The sequence below is a fragment of the Sinocyclocheilus anshuiensis genome, unplaced genomic scaffold (genome assembly GCF_001515605.1).
Source record: "Sinocyclocheilus anshuiensis isolate Anshui unplaced genomic scaffold, SAMN03320099.WGS_v1.1 scaffold947, whole genome shotgun sequence".
Classification (NCBI taxonomy): Eukaryota; Metazoa; Chordata; class Actinopteri; order Cypriniformes; family Cyprinidae; genus Sinocyclocheilus; species Sinocyclocheilus anshuiensis.
In genome coordinates, this window is record NW_015547686.1 from 26074 (window position 1) to 46677 (window position 20604).

The window sequence follows — 20604 nt, forward strand, 5'->3', positions numbered from 1 at the left end:
CAAGGCAGGATGAAATAGAAAACTTGTAATACTCCTGTGCGTGTGTGCGTGTGTGCGTGTGTGCGTTTGTGTGTGTGTGTGTGTGTTTGTGTTTTGAATGTACTATATGTATCGGTCCAGGCCTGTGATGAAAAGTATGACACAAGTTGAACTGGGTTGTATAAGCATCATTAAAAATGTATTATTTGTTCATATACAACAAAATGTTCACACACTCCTTATCCTTTTGAGTGCTCTTATTTTTCCACATGATTCATGTTTGATTATTCAGGATAGGGCTTTGGCTTATGAATGGAAGACCTTGGACTCTTATTTTCTACCTTGTAATTCCATTCTTGCAGCTAAGTATCTTTGATGAATGTGGGAATGAGACAGAAACTGATGTACTGAGTTTATGGGCAGATATATCTGCATGCATTAAATGTGATTTTAGTTCATATCCAGACTTTATCAGTTTTAATATTATTATGCTAATTTGACTCAATGACAAGAATGTTAATCAAAATAATGACTGCATTACCCTAAAGCTTTCCGTATTGTTAATTTGAACAATATTTATCAGTAATATTTGACACTGAGTTCATTGTGACTGCACTGGAGTATCAAACACAACAGTTTGATAAATCCAATCTAGTCAGAGCTAATTCAAAAGCACCAGATTATATTTCAGAAAATTTGTGAAAGAAAATGTCTTGTTTTTCTCATGCAGCTGATTATGTGGGGCAGACTAATGGCAGGGGGAGATTAGTATAAGGTCATGATGCTAATGAAATCCCATCATTCAGAGTGTTTAATGTGGGGACTGTGCTGACAAATTGACAATTTCAAATCAGCAGCTTTTACCCTGAGGGAGGAGCTGGCCATATTCAGTCTGCCTCACAAATGACCAGAACATTTGCATGAAACGATTCTTTATGCAGTCAAAAGCCAAGTTCATTAACCCTGCAAAGAGATCTTTATGAATATGCAAATTCAAAAATCCATATTTATGTGAACACAGAGTTAAGTAAAATATCCTGACACAAAAATGTTTTTTTCAAGTCAATGCTTTTAATAAAAAACTTTGACACAAGAAGTATATCAAGACTTTAACCCAGGGGTGCCCAAACTCGGTCCTGGAGGGCCGGTGTCCTGCAGAGGTTAGCTCCAACTTGCCTCAACACACCTGACTGGAAGGTTCTCTGCCTAGTAAGAGCTTGATTAGTAGGGTTGGAGCTAAACTCTGCAGGACACCGGCCCTCCAGGACCAAGTGTGGGCACCCCTGCTTTAACCCAAAGGTTCTCTGTCTTTTTCAGCAGGAAGTGGCATCATCATCTGGAGAGCTACTATTGTCACTCAGTTATCTGCCAGCGGCCAATAGACTTGGGGTGGTGGTAATGAAGGCAAGAGGACTTCAGTCAGACAAACTGAAAGATAACATAGGTATTTACCCCCAAAATATGACCATAACAACACTTAAATTAATGTGAACATTAAAAATAATCCCAAATCAACTATTAGTTACATAATCATCTGTATAATCTCTATTCTAAGATGGAAGTGAACTAAAGATTCAGCAGCTCAATGCAATGCATTTAGTGATTAAATTAACACACAAACCAGTCAAAAGTCAAAACAGGGAATCATACTTTTTTTTTTTTTTAAGAAGTCTCTTATGCTCACCCAGGCTGCATTTATTTGATCAAAAATACAAATACTAGTACCATTGAAGACTGGAGTAATGGCTATTAAAAATTTAGCCATCACAGGAACAAATTATATTTGAATATATATTCGAATATAAAGCAGCTCTTTTAAACTGAAATAATATTTCACAATGCTACTGTAAATGTAGCCTGGGTGAACATAAGAGACGTCTTTCAAAAACATTCAAATATCTTTATTATTCCAAACTTTTGACCGGTCGTGTATATGTACACACAATAAATATATCCATCCATCCATCCACTCATTTTCCAAACTGCTGGTTCTAAATAAAGAAATACAGTACATTCAATATTAATGTAAATGTTTTAGGTGTAATAAAGAGAACACTGTACCCTGTATGTTTTCTGATAGATCTATCGGTAAAGCTGACCTTGAAACACCAAAATGCCAAGCTGAAGAAGAAGCAGACGCGGCGAGTGAAGCACAAGATGAATCCGGTCTGGAACGAGATGATGATGTTGGAGCTGCCCAGTGAGTTACTGGCTAAATCCAGCGTTGAATTGGAGGTACTGAACCTGGCCAGTCCCGGGACCCTGCTCCCCCTGGGCCACTGCATGCTGGGGCTCCACACCCCTGGGACTGGCCTGCAGCACTGGAAACAGATGCTAGATAATCCACGCAAACAAATTGCAATGTGGCATCCTCTATACACCTAAGAATACGGGTTAATATTCTGCAAAACATCACCTATACGCAATGTGTGGTTGGATTTTTATTACAGTACTCGATTGCTGTGTAAAAACATAATATTTAAGTAGATATAATGAGTGAACCCAGTTGTTATCATTTCTTAATATGAAACTATTTTCTCTGCAGTACTAATATTGTTACACAGTAGTTTAGAGTATTTTAATGTAAGCAGTGCTGCATTTACCTTTGTTGTTGTTAATGTGTCTTCAAATTACTCATTGCTATTTTAAACTGGTCCGGCTTGAAGCCATCCTCATCTCCTAACACTTGTCAGATATAAAATATGACTGAACAGCCCACTCAGTCAATACCATAGTGACTGATGGGAGAGAGAAGCAAACGGCTCATATCTGATATACTGCAGAGTGTAAAGCCTGGCTGGATCAGATCAGGAGAAAGGTTAAACTACTGTATCTAACCAGGTTTGGCAGAACAGATGTCCCTCATAACTCATCATAAATAAAAAATCACAACAAATATTAGGTTAAAACACTCTTTGTCAGATGAAGCCCTTATGTAATCCACAGGCAGTGTTTTTCTGAAAGCATCAGATAATACAGCATACAGAAGTCAGTCTACTCAGAACACTTAGAAAAACATTCGAATATAATTCATTTTTAAGTTTAATAGCAAACAGTGTGGTTTTCCTGCTATGAAGGCTTATGGATCCTCTTAGTCACACTGTCACAGCTGAAAAGATGGAGCCCTGCTCACTAACTGTAGATTGTGGATAGTACCTTTACAGCAGTAACACACTAAATAAATATACAGGGTCTCAATAGGGCAGCTTTACTGTTCTCAAGATGCATGTATACAGAAAAAAAATGTAAATGTACCACTGTCTTTTAATTTAAAAAATGTAAATATACTGTATATAAACAGCAGGATATGTATACTATATACCATATGTGTATTAGCAGGATGAAGTATCTCACCAGGTACTGCCAGGCTCCAGGAAAGTTACTAGGGGCAATTACTTTACCATCATTATACTCTTGAGTGTAATAGAGGATGATGCTCTCTACCATTATTGTACTTTTAAACATTTTAGATGAAAAAATTAAACTCATAGCTGGAATGAAAATTACTCAGTTTGGAGACCTATGAAAGCCTGTTTAAAAAAAAATAGTAATAATTAAAAAAGGTAATTGCGAATTTTATTTCACAGTTTGGACTTAGTTTCTTGCAATTCTGACTTTTTTTCTCAGAACTGCGAGAAACAAAATCTGAATTGTGAATAAAAACTATAAACTAAAAAAAGAGATATAAACTCAAAATTCTGAGAAAACAGTTGTGAGACATTAACTTTTGTGTTGCGATTCCTAGTATACATTTCACAGTTCTGAGTTTTTATTAAATCTCTCTGATATAAACTTGCAATTGTAAGTTAACATCAGTTCTGATCTTTTTTCTTGCAATTCTGTTATAAACTTGTAAGAATTGTAGGAAAATAATTTATTTATTAAACAAATGTATTCTGTGGCGAAAGCAGGCTTCACTCTTCAAGCTACAGTTCTATAGCTCAATGTTGTAAAATGCTGAAATTTTGTCTCATTAAAGAAGTTTGTCCCATGTAAAAGTATGGAATTTTTAACTTAAAAGTATGGACTTTAACCTAAGTTAGTATATGCTTCCTTCTTTCCAATTCCAAGTCAAATTGTAGCCAAACACAACCAAGCCTGATTTATTCCAAAAATGTATTTGTGTTTCACCATGAGTGCATATTCTAGAGGTGACATGCCAAATGCCACTAAAATCAAATATTGTGCATCTGTCTTGGAAGAAATGCATATTTTGTGCTATAATCAACAAAGTAGTCATGCAACCAAATGGCAAATCAAATCAATCAGCTGTAAGTGAATATTCAGCTAAGTCACACAAGATATTTGCTGAAGTATTTGTTGTGTATTTTAGTGTTAATCTGTTTTGTGTGACCTGATTACAATAAAATCTCCAGTTAGATCATAAATTATTCATCAGACATTTTCATTATTTTGACTTTAATATAATTAAATTAAAGGCATTGTTCAAAATTCTGTGCAATGTTTTAATTACTGATAATTCAGTTAATTATTTGATCACAAAAAGAAATGTTTATGTCAGATATGTTTAACTGTTTGGATAAATTTAAGCTTTAAATATATTTGTAGAGGTTCCTTGGGTAGCAATTAAAAGCAGTGAAATCCCCCATCTTATGTGTAAATACATTAGATAACAATTTTTAATCTCTATTTGTCCTTCACTTATGTTCAAATATTTACAGTGCAATGGTTATTGAATTTACATCATTGCTGTGCTTGATACTTTTCCAGAGAAGGATGACCAATGGAATGTTAATCACTGCAATCTGATCCATCTATATGACTTACTGCATAACACTCTCGATTTCATACTGACAGAAATGTATTTTTAATCCACAGATATGCTTGAAACAAATAGCCATGTGTTGGTGTGAAATAAATATTCCTTTTCTCAAAATGTGTTTGCTTAATGTCAGCGATTTGAAGGATCTAGTTATAGAATTGGTCAGACTTGATAAATGACAAGCAGATGAGCAATATAAGGAAGTGACAGATATCCAGACCAACAGCACTTCCCACAATCAGCAGCAAATGAACACACACTGAGAAATATATCAGAGAAAGACAGAGAGCAAGAATGGAAAACAAAATGGATCACAGCATATTAAAGTAATCTTTCTTTTGCCTTGTATTTCTCCCTCTAATCTTACATATAAATAGTGTCTTGTTGCATTAACAGGTGACATTAATGGGTTCTTTGTGGTTATTGGTGGGCACGACAGAGCACAGTACCTGGTCTTATTATAGTCTGTATAATCAGAATTATAGTCTGTATAATCAGTCCACTGTCTGTCTGCTCGGCAGCCTTGAAAATGGCACAGGATACCAGCAGTAACTGCAATGCATCACTAATGAGCTTCTTACATAATCCCACTGATAAAAAAACAAACAAACTCCCACCTGCTTGATATATTGCCCTGCCAGAGCTAAAAATTATTTTGCTGGCTCGCTCTTCCCAGAGCTGTGTGTGTGAATTAATGAGAGAAAACGCTACAAGTCACATGACAAATGTCTTTTGTCTGTTTCTGTCCTTATTTCAGAAGGACTGAGTGAAAAATTATGGCTTATCACTGACAACAGGCTTATTGATCAGGGTTGTGCTCTTCAAAACAGTGAGTTCTTCCGTTTAAATGAACTCACAAGTGAATTCACATAAATATATTTCGGATCATGTGAAACAGTGGAGAGAATGATCTGTGGAAATAATTTTCATCACTCTTTCCTAGTTATACACAGCACATAAAGTTCATTCAAATGTATGGAGAATAAAACATAATTCATTTAAATGTACTGAGAGAGAGCGAGAGAGAGAGAGAGCGAGAGAGAGAGAGAGAGGGAGAGAGAGAGAGAGCTCATTAAAGCTCTCATTATGGTTTTCTGTGTGAAAACTACAAAATTACAGCTCATTACTTCCTTTGCCCAGCATGGACAGCATTGAAAACACTGTCCTTATTCACACTGACCACAACACTGCTTTGAACAAAACAGTCTTCTTCCCGAAGAAACAACACATGAAATATAGATGGAGGGAAAAACTGCCCTAGAAAATGTTTCTTTCTGATGCTGAGCTGAGTGAAATTTTGCTGTCAGACAAAGCAGGGAGAGAAAAAGACACTGCATGGAGCAACCTGTAATGCTTTGTATCAACTCTTCTGTCTCGTTCTCTCCTCTTTGTGGCCTGTATAATATTGCTGAATTTCTGTGGTATCAGCAGGTACAAACAAAAACAGAGGTAGAGGAGCAGAACATCTTGAACACACACAAACACTCTTAAGTCACTACCATGTAAAAGTCAAAATCTAAAAGTCCTCTATGAAAATCTGGGATTCAAAAATCGAATTTAAACTTTGAATTAATAAGAAATGTCGTTGGATTTAGCAAAATTGTAATGAAATGTTATGTTGTAAAATTAACAATAATATTTAGGATTTTACAAAGTTAGTTCTGGTCCTCGAATTTCAGTTCAGCATTTGAGTGCTGATATACCAGCACTGGGATTTCTCACTGTTTCCATCACTCCGCTTGTCTGTATCTGTGTGTTCCTGACAGACTGTCAGTCTATCCATTAGTGGTGGGAATTTTTTCAGTGACTCTTTCTGCAGGTTACATTACGTTACATCAGGAAGTGGTGACAATCTTTATGAGTGAGTTATTGAAACATTCATTCAACCAATTCATTCAAAACCAATAAGTGTGCCAATGCATAGTATGTTTGTAATCAATAATCAATATCTAACCTGAGGAAAAATCTTTAATGTAATTTGTTTAGACCTAGAGCTATATTTAATTTTTGAAAGGAGTAAAAATGAAGCTGTGAGAGTTAGAAGTACAGTGCGTTCAATGGACTGTATTGTCATCTTTCGTAAAAAAACAATATATATAATATATATATACACTGTAAAAAATGATTGTGATTTTAACAGTAAAAGACTAAAAATGCTACAGTAAAAACCTGTTAACTGGTTAACAGTAAGTTTCCATACTATATTCGGTGAATAAATGTAATTACATTTAATGTAATTTTACAGTAAAATACTGTTAAAAATACGGTTTTTGGAAGTGAAAAAGAAAAAGTCATTGTATAATTTACAGTGACAAACTGTAAATTGACACTCCCAGAATTCCCTGCATGACACTTCATATTTGATGTTTTTTCTTAGTTTTTTTGTTATCAGTTGTGTACATTAGGGTTTAATCTTACATGTAATGTTAAATTAATGTTTATTGCATTATTTCAGTATCATGTGTCACCATGATGGGGTTTAGTGTTTGTGTGAATGACACTGTGCACCTTCTATATACAAGTATTGTCCTCAGCTTGTATAAAAGCTGTTTGTGATGAGCGTTGGTTCATCATGTGACTTTCTCATCACCACCAGTTTTTGGTGGTTATCAGTGCATTACAATGGTTCAAAACAGATATTAGCACTTCAATATTTTGGTTTATTAACATTACATCAGTTAATGAAATACGGTATTTTATTGTGAATTTCAAGAGGACAACAGGGTATAGACTTTTTCACTGGATGAAGTGTTATGGATTATGGACTGGTATTTTGGCCAGACGTTAAGCCTTAATGGTGGATTTGTTTTTACAAATATGCAGCTTTTTGCTTCACAAGATGTTAATTGATGAAGTGGAGTCACGTGTATTACTTGTGGATTATTGTGATGTTCTTATCAGCTGTTTGGACTCTCATTCTGGCGACACCCATTCACTGCAGAGGATCCATTGGTGAGCAAGTGATGTAATGTTAAATTTCTTCAAATGTTTCGATGAAGAAACATCTACATCTTGGATGGCCTGAGGGTGAGAAAATTTTGATTTTGGGCTGAACTATTCCTTTAATAATGTGTCCTTCACACAAGCATGCATGGACACAATCTTGATTCACAACACTATTGCAGCTCCATTCAGATGATAATGAACTCTGATTAACAAAATCAGGCCCTTTGCACACCCTTTTTCTCCTTCTTAAATGTACAGAAAGATATGAGAATGTGTTCTCTGTTTATTCAAGCCACCATAAAACCTGTGAATGAAGGTTGCTACATGTTTTACAAATCACAGCTTGAAGCGACCGGGTCGTGTGTGCGTGTGTTGTGTTGCATCCAGTCTGCCCTCTGAGCCTCTCCTGGGTTAGACTGATCCATGTTGCCACGGTGACGTGAGAAGGCTGAGTGATCGAGATCCTTTCTGCATTCATCAAGAGGACTGGCTGCTAATTTAGAAAGGAAGGACTGCTGAACAACATCAAGGTTTAGAAACATCAGTTCAGAGTCAGACCGGCATCTCCTCATCCTCAACAATCGACTCAAAACTAACAGACACAAATTGTGCAAGTCCTTAACAGTAACAATTCAACAATCAATTTTACCAGAGTAGAGAGATCAATAACTGGGACAAGGAGACAGGGATAAGAGGATAACAGGATATGGGGAAAGTAACATTGATCTTCAAGAAAACAAACTGATAGAATTACAATGCAGAGGCAAATAAGCGATTAGAGAAAAAGCTGCTTAACACATTCACTGTGACTGGATGTGTCTTCTGACACTATAAGCTGCTCTACTTTGATGGATATCATGGTCAAAAAAAAAACATTATATGTACTGTATGTATGTATGTATGTATTAGTACTGTCAAATCGATTAATCATGATTAATCGCATCCAAAATAAATGTTTGTGTTTACATAATATATGTGGTTGTACTGTGTATATTTATATGTATGTATATATGTGTATGTACACACACACACACACACACACACACACACACACATAAATATATTATATATATAGGTTCCCAAGTATGTTTAGAAATTACAAATAGCTTTGGGCATTGGACTGAACTGCACTTATATCAAGAGATCTAATACAGGTTTTTCTTTCTGTCAAAAACTTTGACAAAAACTTTTATTTCTGCACATCAGACAAAAGATGAACTCTCAAATCCATTTCCATTGTAAGTGCCATATAAGTGCCACTGCTAGCTACTAGCTGCTAGCTGCTGTGATTAGAGCCGGCCATTACAGCAGTCATGGTCACCTGGTGCATATTGGACACCTAGCTAGCCTTTACGAATCACACTGCAACATCTGTTTCAGGTAGCATAACAAAAGGAAAATTTTGCCCTTGGCACAAACTTGTTCAGGCATATTAGACTACTGTAACATATATTTCTGCAATATATACTTCTTGCATTAGCCTACTCTTCTGCTCAGGTCATCTATTTACAGAATTACATAACAAACAAGGACAGCTCACATAATCTCAAGGTCTATTACTGTCAGTTCACTTTCTTGAAATCTTTAAAATGCATATAGCATATGTTTGAAACTTTTGATACAAAAGTAGCAAATAGCAAAATAATCTGAAATTGCCTCTTTGACGTAGCAGTATTCTAAACTAACACTGTAACCTCAGCTAGACTGAAATACTGGGGAGTAGATGAAGGAAATAAATACCTGTGCTTTTTATTAAAATGAAAAAGACTTCGTATGTATGTATTTATTTATTATTTTAAAGGCTGCCCTAATGGCATTGCAAAAAGATATAGTTTAGATTCTGATAGGCTCTAGTGGCATGGAAAAGTTATTGTGCTGGTATATTGTGCATTTCTAAGGAAATTAATGTTATGCCAGTTAGAACTTGTAGAATTTAAAGCACAGGAGATCTAAGTAGTCTGCTATGTTTGCATTTGTACTGACACTATGGGCAAATTATGAATAGCCAGCATGAAACCATTTAAAGTACAAACACTACATCAGAATGTCGTGGTCTTTTATGCTTTAAAGTATACTTATACGCACCTAGTCTTTTTGTGAAAACGTCCAAAGGCTTTAGCCTTGTCCAAATACCCACACTTGTAGTCTTTGCACTTGATCACTTGACTACTTATATGACGTATTTCCTGTATTTGACCGAAGTCTTCAAGTGAGGATGAAGACCACAAGTGTGTGTCGAACTTTTCATTACCTGATGGGACACACTTGTAGTGTTGTAAAAATGCAAGTGTTTACATGGCTTTATTTTAATTTTAATCTTAAATACTTTGCATTTTAAAATCAACTTCTAAATGTCTGTTCAGTAGTCACTATAACATGACAATTTTAATTTGTGGTGCTTCTAATTAAGTGATAAAAAGCAGTTGCAAATGTTGTACAAAATAAATATCACCACAACTCATCTTTGCACCAATAAAACGTAAAAACAGTGTTTTCCTACCAAATTATATGTAATATCTAATTATTATATTAATATTTAACTTGCATTGGAAAGGTTTCCGTGACCTCTCGCGAGATCTCGGTAAAAAGTCTCACAATTTATTTCCAGAACATGATGCATGATGGGATACACTAAGCCTCGAATAGCGCTCCGGAGCAGTATTCGAGATAGTGTGGATTTAGTGTGCGTTAAGGGCACTGCGCTCTGGCGTTTTTAAGACCTGGGACAGTCTTGCGCACTTACCTCCTGTCGCGCGCACGCGCTCTCAAGTGGCCAAGACCGCAAGTGTGGGTATTTGGACAAGGGGGTGGTCTGTGCCTTGTGCCCTAGCTGTGTTGTGTTCCTCAGTGTAAAGCAGAGATGTCTCTAGCTCCACCTTGTGCTAGAAAGTTTGTCTGCATTTAGATTGTTTCTATCGTCTCTTTAAATATTAAAAGATTAAGACATTAAGTTTAATTTAAAATTGAAGATTAAACCGTAGCTCAGCAAAACCTCCTTAATGATCTGAAATAAGGGTTGGTTCTCCTAGTTCAGCGGTTAAAATACATAAACGACAAGCCAAGGAACATCTATATACCTGTATATACGACACTTTGTCAGCATATGCTAAAATCCTTTATAATATATTAATGAACATTTCTTTTAACATACATTCCAAACAAAAAATGACTTTCAGCTTTATTTGGTGAGGGTGAGAGCAGCGGTAGCTGTTTCTACGGGGAACCGTTTCTCTGTAACAGTCAGCTGCCTGACTTCCGGTCGATGCACCGTTGGCTGGAGAACGATAATTTTCCCGGAGTTTTGGCTGGATAAACAAGACCTTCGAGTGGCCAATGCGCAGAGGAAATATAGCCCTGAGTTGGTTGAAAATGTTTATGCTCATGCTTATGTTTTCAGATTAAATCAGTTACCTACTAGACGAACGCTGGTTTTTGGCACAATCTGTATCTATGAAGAAACTTTATAGATATACAACAAAAACAATATTTGCTGGTGATCTATAGGACATTGCGCGTTACTCCATAATGTTTTATGTCACTTATGAAAGATGGAATGCATTGGACAATAATATTGAACTTCGGATATATTTTGTAATCAGCTAGCGCTGCTCTCCCATAATACTTTCTAGTTTACAAACTGCACATTGCTTTATAAACTTACAAACAGAATTATCACATAAAAGGGTACCAAAGTCTTGAATTTACCACATTGTTATAAAAAAATTGTGCATGTACAATTTAGGAACTGCATTAAATTGTATTTCAACTAGCATTCATTTGTATTGGACCATTAATTTGTATTGTATCTAACCGTGACATTCACAGTACAAAAATTACCAGTAGTTAGTACCATTGTGGTTATTAATGTATAAAACCATAATAAATTAATATAGACTTTCCTTCAAACCATAAAAAAATGAGAAATCATAAGTAAAAAAGAGAGAACTCTTTTTGATAAATCTGAAAAAAAGCAAAAGAAAAGAAATGTAATAGAGGGAAAAATAGTTTAATGAAAACTTAACAGCCAAATAAACATTTATTTAGAATTAGTAGTGTTTGTTTTGTAAGTGCTGTCCATCTATCCTTACATTTAATTTAATGATGTCTCGTTTTTATCACTTAATTCTTAATTCTTGAGCGACAGACAAAGTGAAAGTGTTAAAGTACCACCTTGTCTAATTGTCATGTGTTTTTATCTAGTGGCTACAGGCATTGGAAGGGATAAAGACTCTGGGAACATGAGAGACTCCATTCACAGTGTGCTGAGATCAATACCACGAGGGCTGACCCTGGGTCCTTCTCTGGCCGAAGATGGACAGCTGGGTCTGTGGTGTGTTGGGTGCCTGCTAGAGAAAGGCACTCTGCTAGGTCTGGAGGAACCTGACAGAATAATCAGGAAGGAAAAGGCTGAGGTATGCAGACCAGTGTGTTTCAAATTTCATTCTGCACCATACAGCTGAAACAAAGGTTTGTTTGTTTAGTACAGGGGTCACCAAACTCAGTCCTGGAGGGCCGGTGTACTGCAGAGTTTTGCTCCAACCCTAATCAAACACACCTGAACCAGCTAATCAAGGTTTTTCTAGGTATACTTCCAGACAGGTGTGTTGAGGCAAGTTGGAGCTAAACTCTGCAGGACACCGGCCCTCTAGGACAGAGTTTGGTGACCCCTGGTTTAGTACCACTACAGCAAATGTGCTTCTAGGCAATAGCAGCCTTTACATTTACTTCTCACCTGATATTGCAAGTACTGTATGTCATTACTACGTTCAATTGGCTCCACAAGAGCAGTTTTAGCATTACATAAGTTGTTGCTGTTTTTAACTGTTTGACTAAGTAATAGCCCCAAGTAAGAAGCAAATGTTCTTATTATCCAGGGGTTGCAACATGCATGCCATAATGTGTTCAAATGTGAAATCTCAGATGAAATCTACTGGATGAGGTAAGTTTACCCAGAATTCATTTATTATTATATTTAGTACAATTACTAAGTTGCATATCAAGACATCACAGAATCAGACTTGTTTAATTGCCTCCACAGGTTTGCCTGCAGCACTCAAAATGAGGAAGAGAGCAATGTCAGTGTGCTCGAGGTGGATGAAAAATTAGGCCTCAAGGTCTGTAGGGACATTCAGCCAGGAACAGAACTGCTCCTCTGGAAAGATCAACAAAAAGCCCCTCTTGAAAAAGAAGTACTGCAAGTAAAAGCCTGTGAAATTAGTAGTACACCAAATAGAGAACAAGATGATGCTTTAGAGGCCATCGCTTTAGATCACCTCTCAGGCTGTGCAGGTGAGTTTATACATAATATTTGCGCTATGTAAGAGGTCCATGATATAATGTTTTTCTTATGAAATGTGGAAACTTTTGTATTCTAACAGATCCTGTTCAAAGTGTCACACAAGAGGATACAAAACCTCCGATCAAGGAGAAAAATCTTGTGCAGGAGTCTAGAGCCTGTGATTCCAGTGTCCTGGAGCAGAATGGGGTGGATGAGGCACATGGGGAGAGTGAAGCTGAGCAGAGCGAGGAGCGTCCTGCTAGAGAAGAGATTCCGAGCATTAGTATGAGTACATCACAAGCCCAGAGTTCATCAGAACATCTGAAGCCAGAAAGAAGCCTGAGAGCTAGCTCTCGTCTTGCCGCTAAACCTCGAAAAGTGCACTCGTCAACCATGCATATCTACAAACGACAAGAATCAAAAAACAGGTCAGACCTAAGCAGCAAGAAGAAGCTCTCGGAAAACAAAGACAACACAATGCAGACGTTGTATACTAATGAGGATTCCAGCGCAGAGCAAACTGAGCAGGATTTTCCTCACTTTATTATCCGAGAGAGGAAGTACAAATGCGACGAGTGTGACAAAAGCTTCTTTCAGTTGTGCCATCTGAAGAAACACAAATTCACACATCAGAATCAGAAGCCTTACACGTGCACAGAGTGTGGTAAAACATACAGTTCGCAGGAGAGCTTCCAAGCCCACCTGCTGATGCATCGCGGTCAGAGGCCTTTTCAATGCCAGCACTGTGACAAAAGCTACGGCTTGAAACGGGACCTCAAGGAGCACCAGGTTCTTCACTCAGGCGAGAAACCGTTTGTCTGTGACATCTGTGGAAAAGCTTTCGCTCGCCGGCCCTCGCTACGTGTCCACAGGGAAGTCCATCGGACAAAAGAGCCGGACTACCAGGCTCCCAAAGTCAAGTGTCCAGAGTGCAATAAAGAACTGGCCAATTCTGGTTCTTTGAGGAACCACATGCGTCTACACACCGGAGAACGGCCGTACGTCTGCCAGCACTGCGACAAGAGCTTTCGCCAACGTGGCAATCTGCTGGGACACATGCGCATCCACACGGGAGAGAAACCCTACCAGTGCGACCATTGCGAGCTGCGCTTTTCCCAAGTGCCTGAACTGCGCCGGCATCTGATTTCACACACGGGTGAGGTGTATTTGTGTCCTGTGTGTGGTAAGGCTCTTCGGGACCCTCACACACTGCGGGCCCACGAACGGCTGCATACGGGAGACAGGCCCTATAGATGCGAACAATGTGGGAAAGGGTACACGATGGCAACCAAGCTAAGGCGCCACATGAAGTCTCACCTGGGGGAGAAGCCACATGTTTGCCAGGTGTGCGGAGCCAAATACACAATGATGCAGAGTCTGCAGCGGCATCTGCAGTCGCACCAACATCACTCAGACTCTGGTCATGCATTACCGACACGGGGTCGACCCAAAAGTTCAGGCCAGAAAGCAGAAGGTGAGCAGGACAGGACAAACTGCAGTAATTTGGAGGAGGGACAGGCTGTGGCGTACGTTCAAGCCTCAGAGGATTTCACTATGGTGTCTCACCCAGAAGGTGCCATTTTGGACTCTGGATCGTACCAATGTGGCACAATTGTTTTGAAAAAAGGAGCAGAAAATGGGCTTGAACGCATTGAGATCAGTGAGGATATCATTGAGATTATTGTCTCAGATGAAAATACCAAGTGTATAGTAGTGCAAGAACAGCCTTCTAAGTATATAGAGCTTCAGGACCAAGAAGCTAATGCTCAATGCCTAGTTGTGCAGGAAGCACATGATGCCAGCAGTGGCTGTATTTTAGTTCCAGAACATGTTGCTAATAATTGTTTGGTCATTTTACAAGGTCAGGATGGTCTAGGTTCAGTGGCAGAGACTGTAGAAATAGAGACAGGGCTGTGACCATGAAGTGTTTCCATTTCACATGTAGTCTCTTCATATTATGTCTCACACCGAAGGACAAACAACCTTTGTGAAATAAATGTATAAGCTCTGTTGAATTTAAGGCTTGCTGTTCTTTGATTTTTAGGAGGGTTTGTGGCACGTATCAGTAAATATTGACTCCTGTGCGCAGTGGACCTTGTTTCATCACTGTTTATACAGACATTGTACAAGTACATCAGCAAAACACTGACACAAATACAAGAAGTTCATGATATATCTGTTGTATTGAAGTTGAAAATGATCACGTCACTTATTAACAGTTAAATTTAAATGCTATGTTTGTACTTTTTACATAAAGTACATACCGATTACTGATAAATGAAAGGATAAGCAGAGCACTAACAGAGCTCTTCAGCTACATATAATTTTATGATGAAAGCTATTTCTGATGACATGTAACAAAAATGCATCTACATTTAAATAATAAAATATATTTAAACAAAAAAGCACTGTGTGAAATATTTAAACAGACTTGTAAGATTTTTTTGTAGACTTCTTTTGTTATGAATATTAGAATTTGTATAGTATGTCCTCACGCATTAATTCACATAGCTTTGGAGATATGAAGCGTATCATCTTGTTTTCATTCAATATATCTGTGATTCATGTTCCTCAGAAAGCAAAGAATGTTCCACATTGATATAAGGGTGATCCAATACAGAAGAGTGGCTTTTTTTGAGTGAAAAGAGTTCAGACACTTTGTTCTCTTTGAACTTTGGTAGTTCAATATTAACTTGGTAAATCCAGCTGTGGGCTTTCTGACTGAGTGGGCGATAAGATTTGATGAGATGCTCCAAGTTTTTTCAGGATTACAGGCTCAGTCATACTCAAGAATGGGAGCAAAACCAGCAACTCTCCTACTATCCCTACTTCTTGGACAAGTTCTCCAACTCGCATTGTGTCATAATGGTAAGCATTAACCGAGATTTAGGCTAAGAATAAAATTATTATGTGATGATTCTACATGTAAGTCTAAATGTTTTTGGAGAAATATTGACTTTTGTGCCTCAGTGTTCATTGACAATAAGGAAGCCTCTCAGATCATTCGGGCAAAGAGGGCTAACACTGTTTTTGAGGAGTTAAAACCAGGGAATCTGGAGAGAGAGTGTGTGGAAGAGATTTGTGATCATGAGGAAGCTCGAGAAGTATTCGAGAGGGTTGATAAAACGGTGAGCAATGCCCTTGTGGACAGATTAGCCGCAGTTGAAAATAAATGGAAATGTTTAAATGTATAACTTTTTTTTTAATGGTATGTCTTTATGGAATTACAGATATTTTATGTGTGGTATAATTCATTTTTATCTAATATTTTATATTATATATATTTTTTTTTTTTTCTACCATTTCCTCACAGGAGATTTTTTGGCCGAAATATTTGGGTAAGAATATATATATCACATCATGGAAAGTTTCAGTGTAAACAGTGACAACATTTTGTGTAAATAGTTTCTATTGAACCAGGGACAAAGTGCATTTTCACTGACCTTTCCCTGCTCAATTTACAAATTAAAAAGATTAGTATCAGGTTAAAACATTAGCAATTATAAACATACCTTAAGAATGACAGCTTGTGAACAAATATCATTGATGGAAGTGGCAATCCTTTATTTTTGAGCTATTTTTGAATATTAACTGTTTATAACTTTACAAAATTGTTCTGATTCTGCTGACCTGGCACCTCTGTTAGTTTTGTTCCAAGATGTTGTTTTTTTTAATCTTTTTTTCCACAGTGTGTGAGGGAACAAAATTATCCAGAACACCACCAAATATCAACAGTTTGAGAGTATGTGTGCAAACAGAGGGTAAGGGTAATGTATACTTACATAACACAGAATATGTTTGTAAAACTAAAATGAGTCCTTCTCGTAACACAAAGACATATTTGGTAAAAGCTTTAGTTTCTATGTTGCAAAATAACCCTATAAGTTGGATGTGTGATTAACAGGAGACTGTTACATTAATATCGGTGAAAACTACGGTGGTACTGTGTCTGTCACTAAGTCTGGAAAGTCATGCCAGTACTGGAAAAGCAACTTCCCCCACAGGATTCAGTATGTACTTCTGCTGTTTTTGTTGTTCTTGTGTTGAACCACCTTTAATCTTTTTATGTTGATTGAATAGAAAACACAAATGCTTTCAGTAAAGAAAAGGTTGTTTTGTTTTCATGTATTTGGCTTTACAAGCCTTCAGTGATGTTGAAGCAGCTCTTCTGTCTTATGACCGTCTTGTACCCCCTAGCGAATTAAATGTGACACAGCTGAAGCTACCGGAGAACTTTTGCAGAAACCCAGATAAGAGCATTGAAGGCCCTTGGTGTTTTACAAGAGACCCAACAGTCAGGAGGGAGTCCTGCAGAGTGCCAAAATGCGGTAGAGAAATCACTAAAACATTACAGTAAAATGTCCTGTGGTGCAATAACTAAAGCACTGTGCTGGCAACCAGAAAGTTGAGCCATCACCGTTGTGTTGCTGAACCAGGTTGCTCAGAGGAAATTGTTGCAGTAGTAAGTGTACTGGATGTAGTTTTGGATCTGCTAAATGACTGCTGACTTACTAAAACATGCATATTACAATATTTGATAGCAACTGACACATATTTGTGCCCTGTGTTTATGGCACATTTTATGCTTCAGTGTAAATACATAAAAACAGTTTCTACATGTCCATTCCATCATTTATGCTGGCCCACCTGCCCTGATCATCTCACTCTTTCCTCCTCAGGTGAGACTGTTGTTGCCCCTCCTCGACCACCTACTGTGAAACCTGAAGAGCGTTACCTGAAGACTGAAGTCTGTCTGGATGGAAATGGGGAGACCTACACGGGGGATTTGTCTGTGACTCTGGGGGGTCGCACATGCCTGCAGTGGACCGCAGCAGAAGTGCAGGCCTTAACAAAGGGGAAAGAGTTGCTGCCTCAAGTTCAGCTGGTGAAGAACCACTGCAGAAACCCAGATGGAGATATGGAGGGTCCCTGGTGCTATGTAAAGGGAGCAGGCGGAAACATTACCATTGATTACTGTGACTTGGAGATGTGCGGTGAGTGAACAGTATTGCCTTCTACAAAAACACACATACATTAAAGGGATTTTGTCATCGTTTACTCATGTTGTTAGAAAACTGTATGAATGTCTTTCTTCTGTTGAACGCAAAAGAATACATTTTTCAAAATATCTTCTTCTTTGGAACTGTACGACAGAATTTTCATTTTTGGGTGAACTATCCCTTCAACAACAAAAATATTCATTTCTTCCCTTGAACCTTGGAGATTCATTGAAAGTGACATCTGGGCCAAAGTTTTTAAATTAGGATTAAATGTCATTTTCAAATGTTTAGGAAGCCTAAGTGCATTAGCCATAAATTATAAACACACCACTAAGCCAACACTGAACATCATTGGGTCTTTGTCATTCACCCTCAGATGCCCCTTTGGACAAGTTTGTCGAGGAATCAGATGGTAGAGAGAGAGCAACTCTCGGAGACAAAAGGAAAGCTTTCTTTAATCTCCGTAGTTTTGGCAATGGAGAGCAAGGTAAGAGTCTGATACCTTCCCCATCTGTTTTGTGGATGTTATCACTAGAAGTTTGAGTTCTTCTATAATCAACTGAAAATTAAGATGATTAAGCTGTCTTTTGTCAGAGTGTGGAGTGCGCCCCTTGTTTGAGAAGATCAACAAAGAAGATAAGAACGAGAAGGAGCTACTAATGTCATACTCTGGAACCAGAATAGTGGGAGGAGAGGAGGCTGAAGTGGCCAGTGCTCCATGGTAAATACAGGGGCTGCTTTTAAACATCTTGGCATTATTGATCATCTCGACAGCTAATGCTGCACTTTGTATGATGTGTTTGTTGTGATTTGCAGGCAGGTGATGCTGTATAAGCGTAGTCCTCAGGAGCTGCTGTGTGGAGCCAGTCTGATCAGTGATGAATGGATTCTCACTGCCGCCCACTGCATTCTCTACCCACCGTGGAACAAGAACTTCACAATCAATGATATTATCGTCCGCCTGGGAAAACACTCTCGTACCAAGTGAGGTCTTTAAAAAATTCTAGAAAACCTCTATATATTTATTTTCACTGGACTTTTCACGAATACATACTTTATTTATGCCAAGTCATTTAGAAACATCAGTTTACAGAAGGTTAAGCTGTTTTAAACCCTTTCCTGTGTCTCTCTGAGTCAGGTATGAGAGGGGCACTGAGAAGATTGTGGCCATTGATGAAATCATTGTCCACCCTAAATATAACTGGAAGGAAAACCTGAACCGAGACATTGCTCTTTTGCACATGAAGAAACCTGTTACCTTTACGACTGAGATCCACCCTGTTTGTCTGCCCACCAAGAACATTGCAAAGAAGTAAGAAAATACAGTAGTTTAATATAGATATATATTTACAATGAGACAGATGTAGCGTCAGATATATTGTTCCATACTGTATATACAAGTGAAAAGATTATTGGAAAAGAAAATCATGTAGGGCAGGGACTTGGTTCTACTCATCGGTTGTTGATTGGATGGAGGTAGATGAATGCAAGTTTGATCAAGTTTGTAAGAAACAGGTGGAGTTTCAGCATACTAAACAATTTGAGAAGTCTGATGAATCATGGATGAATCATTCACAATAAGATTAATAACATGCATTTATTTTTAATCCGATTTTGAAACTTCACACCATAGTGATGCTAACCCCTTGAACCCCCTTTAAGCATTTTAGCATAACTTTAGAACAAACTGACAGTATACATATAGCTGTAATTGACCGATTTTCTCTCTGAAGTTTGATGTTTGCAGGTTACAAGGGCCGTGTGACTGGCTGGGGGAACCTGAGGGAATCGTGGACCTCAAACCCAACCAATCTTCCATCAGTGCTGCAACAGATTCACTTGCCCATTGTGGATCAGAGCATGTGCCGCAATTCCACCTCGGTCATCATCACTGACAACATGTTCTGTGCTGGTAATATACTTCATATTCTTCATGGTTTTTAGACCCTAGACAATTCATTTGCTGAGAGCTTGTGTGATGCTTTTGCACTCAGGTGTCACAACAAGGTCATCTTTTGTTTTATAGGTTACCAGCCAGATGATACAAAAAGAGGTGACGCTTGTGAAGGAGACAGTGGCGGGCCGTTTGTGATGAAGGTATAATGTTTATGCTTTTCTCTCCTCAAACAAGTTTGACTTATCAGTGTCCTATAAAGCTCTGTTTGTTGGACTCACATCTCTATATTTGAACATCTTGTCCTTTAAAACCCATTACTGCCCACAGAGTCCTACAGATAAACGCTGGTATCAGACTGGCATTGTGTCGTGGGGTGAGGGCTGTGACCGCGATGGCAAATATGGATTCTACACACACTTATTCCGTATGCGTCGCTGGATGAAAAAAGTCATTGACAAAACAGGCTCAGCAGATGAGGAGTGATCTTCCAAGCTGGAAGAACATATTTGCCACACAATAAATGAACACTTTGGTCAAATGTGATCAAACCTGCAAATGGATAAATAAATCTGAATTCTTTGTATGTTGATACCAGTGTGTGAGCATGGTGTTTCTTTCTGTGTTTTGAAGGTGAGAATGGGCAGGTGTCTTGTTTATAATGAAACACATGTAATTCTGGTTTAATTAAATTAAATTAAATGCCAGGTTCCTGCCATACAGA

The 20604-nt window shown here is 37.9% G+C and overlaps 3 protein-coding genes across 7 annotated transcripts in view; all 3 read left to right on the forward strand.

The window, feature by feature from the left end:
• Window positions 1-3551, forward strand: part of LOC107703279 (synaptotagmin-13-like) — a 12828-nt gene extending 9277 nt beyond the window's left edge. The window contains exons 5-6 of one of the 2 annotated variants that reach the window (XM_016505846.1): window positions 1297-1423; window positions 2060-3551. In XM_016505846.1, coding sequence (XP_016361332.1) covers window positions 1297-1423; window positions 2060-2364 — 432 coding nt within the window. In that variant the 3' untranslated portion in view covers window positions 2365-3551. The remainder of the gene's footprint in view (window positions 1-1296; window positions 1424-2059) is intronic. The other variant, XM_016505847.1, reaches the window with a different exon arrangement.
• Window positions 3552-10945: 7394 nt separating this feature from the next.
• On the forward strand, window positions 10946-15347 carry znf408 (zinc finger protein 408). Of its 4 annotated transcripts, none has more exons than XM_016505848.1 (5): window positions 10946-11066; window positions 11909-12120; window positions 12583-12647; window positions 12747-12997; window positions 13087-15347. In XM_016505848.1, exons 1-5 carry the CDS (start codon window positions 11042-11044, stop codon window positions 14901-14903), a joined length of 2370 nt encoding a protein of 789 aa, XP_016361334.1. In that variant the 5' UTR covers window positions 10946-11041; the 3' UTR covers window positions 14904-15347. The 4 variants fall into 4 exon arrangements, with proteins under 4 accessions (XP_016361334.1, XP_016361335.1, XP_016361336.1 ...); XM_016505849.1 differs by having other exon boundaries at window positions 11918-12120; XM_016505850.1 differs by lacking the exons at window positions 10946-11066; window positions 11909-12120 and adding an exon at window positions 12363-12452.
• A 326-nt stretch (window positions 15348-15673) lies between these two features.
• LOC107703282 (prothrombin-like) lies at window positions 15674-20474 on the forward strand. Its single transcript, XM_016505852.1, has 14 exons — window positions 15674-15854; window positions 15957-16114; window positions 16300-16324; window positions 16676-16747; window positions 16891-16996; window positions 17184-17314; window positions 17666-17980; window positions 18363-18473; window positions 18581-18707; window positions 18803-18970; window positions 19125-19298; window positions 19720-19898; window positions 20013-20083; window positions 20211-20474. The coding sequence occupies exons 1-14, from the start codon at window positions 15734-15736 to the stop codon at window positions 20364-20366; spliced, it is 1914 nt and encodes a 637-aa protein (XP_016361338.1). The 5' UTR covers window positions 15674-15733; the 3' UTR covers window positions 20367-20474.
• Window positions 20475-20604: the final 130 nt, after the last annotated feature.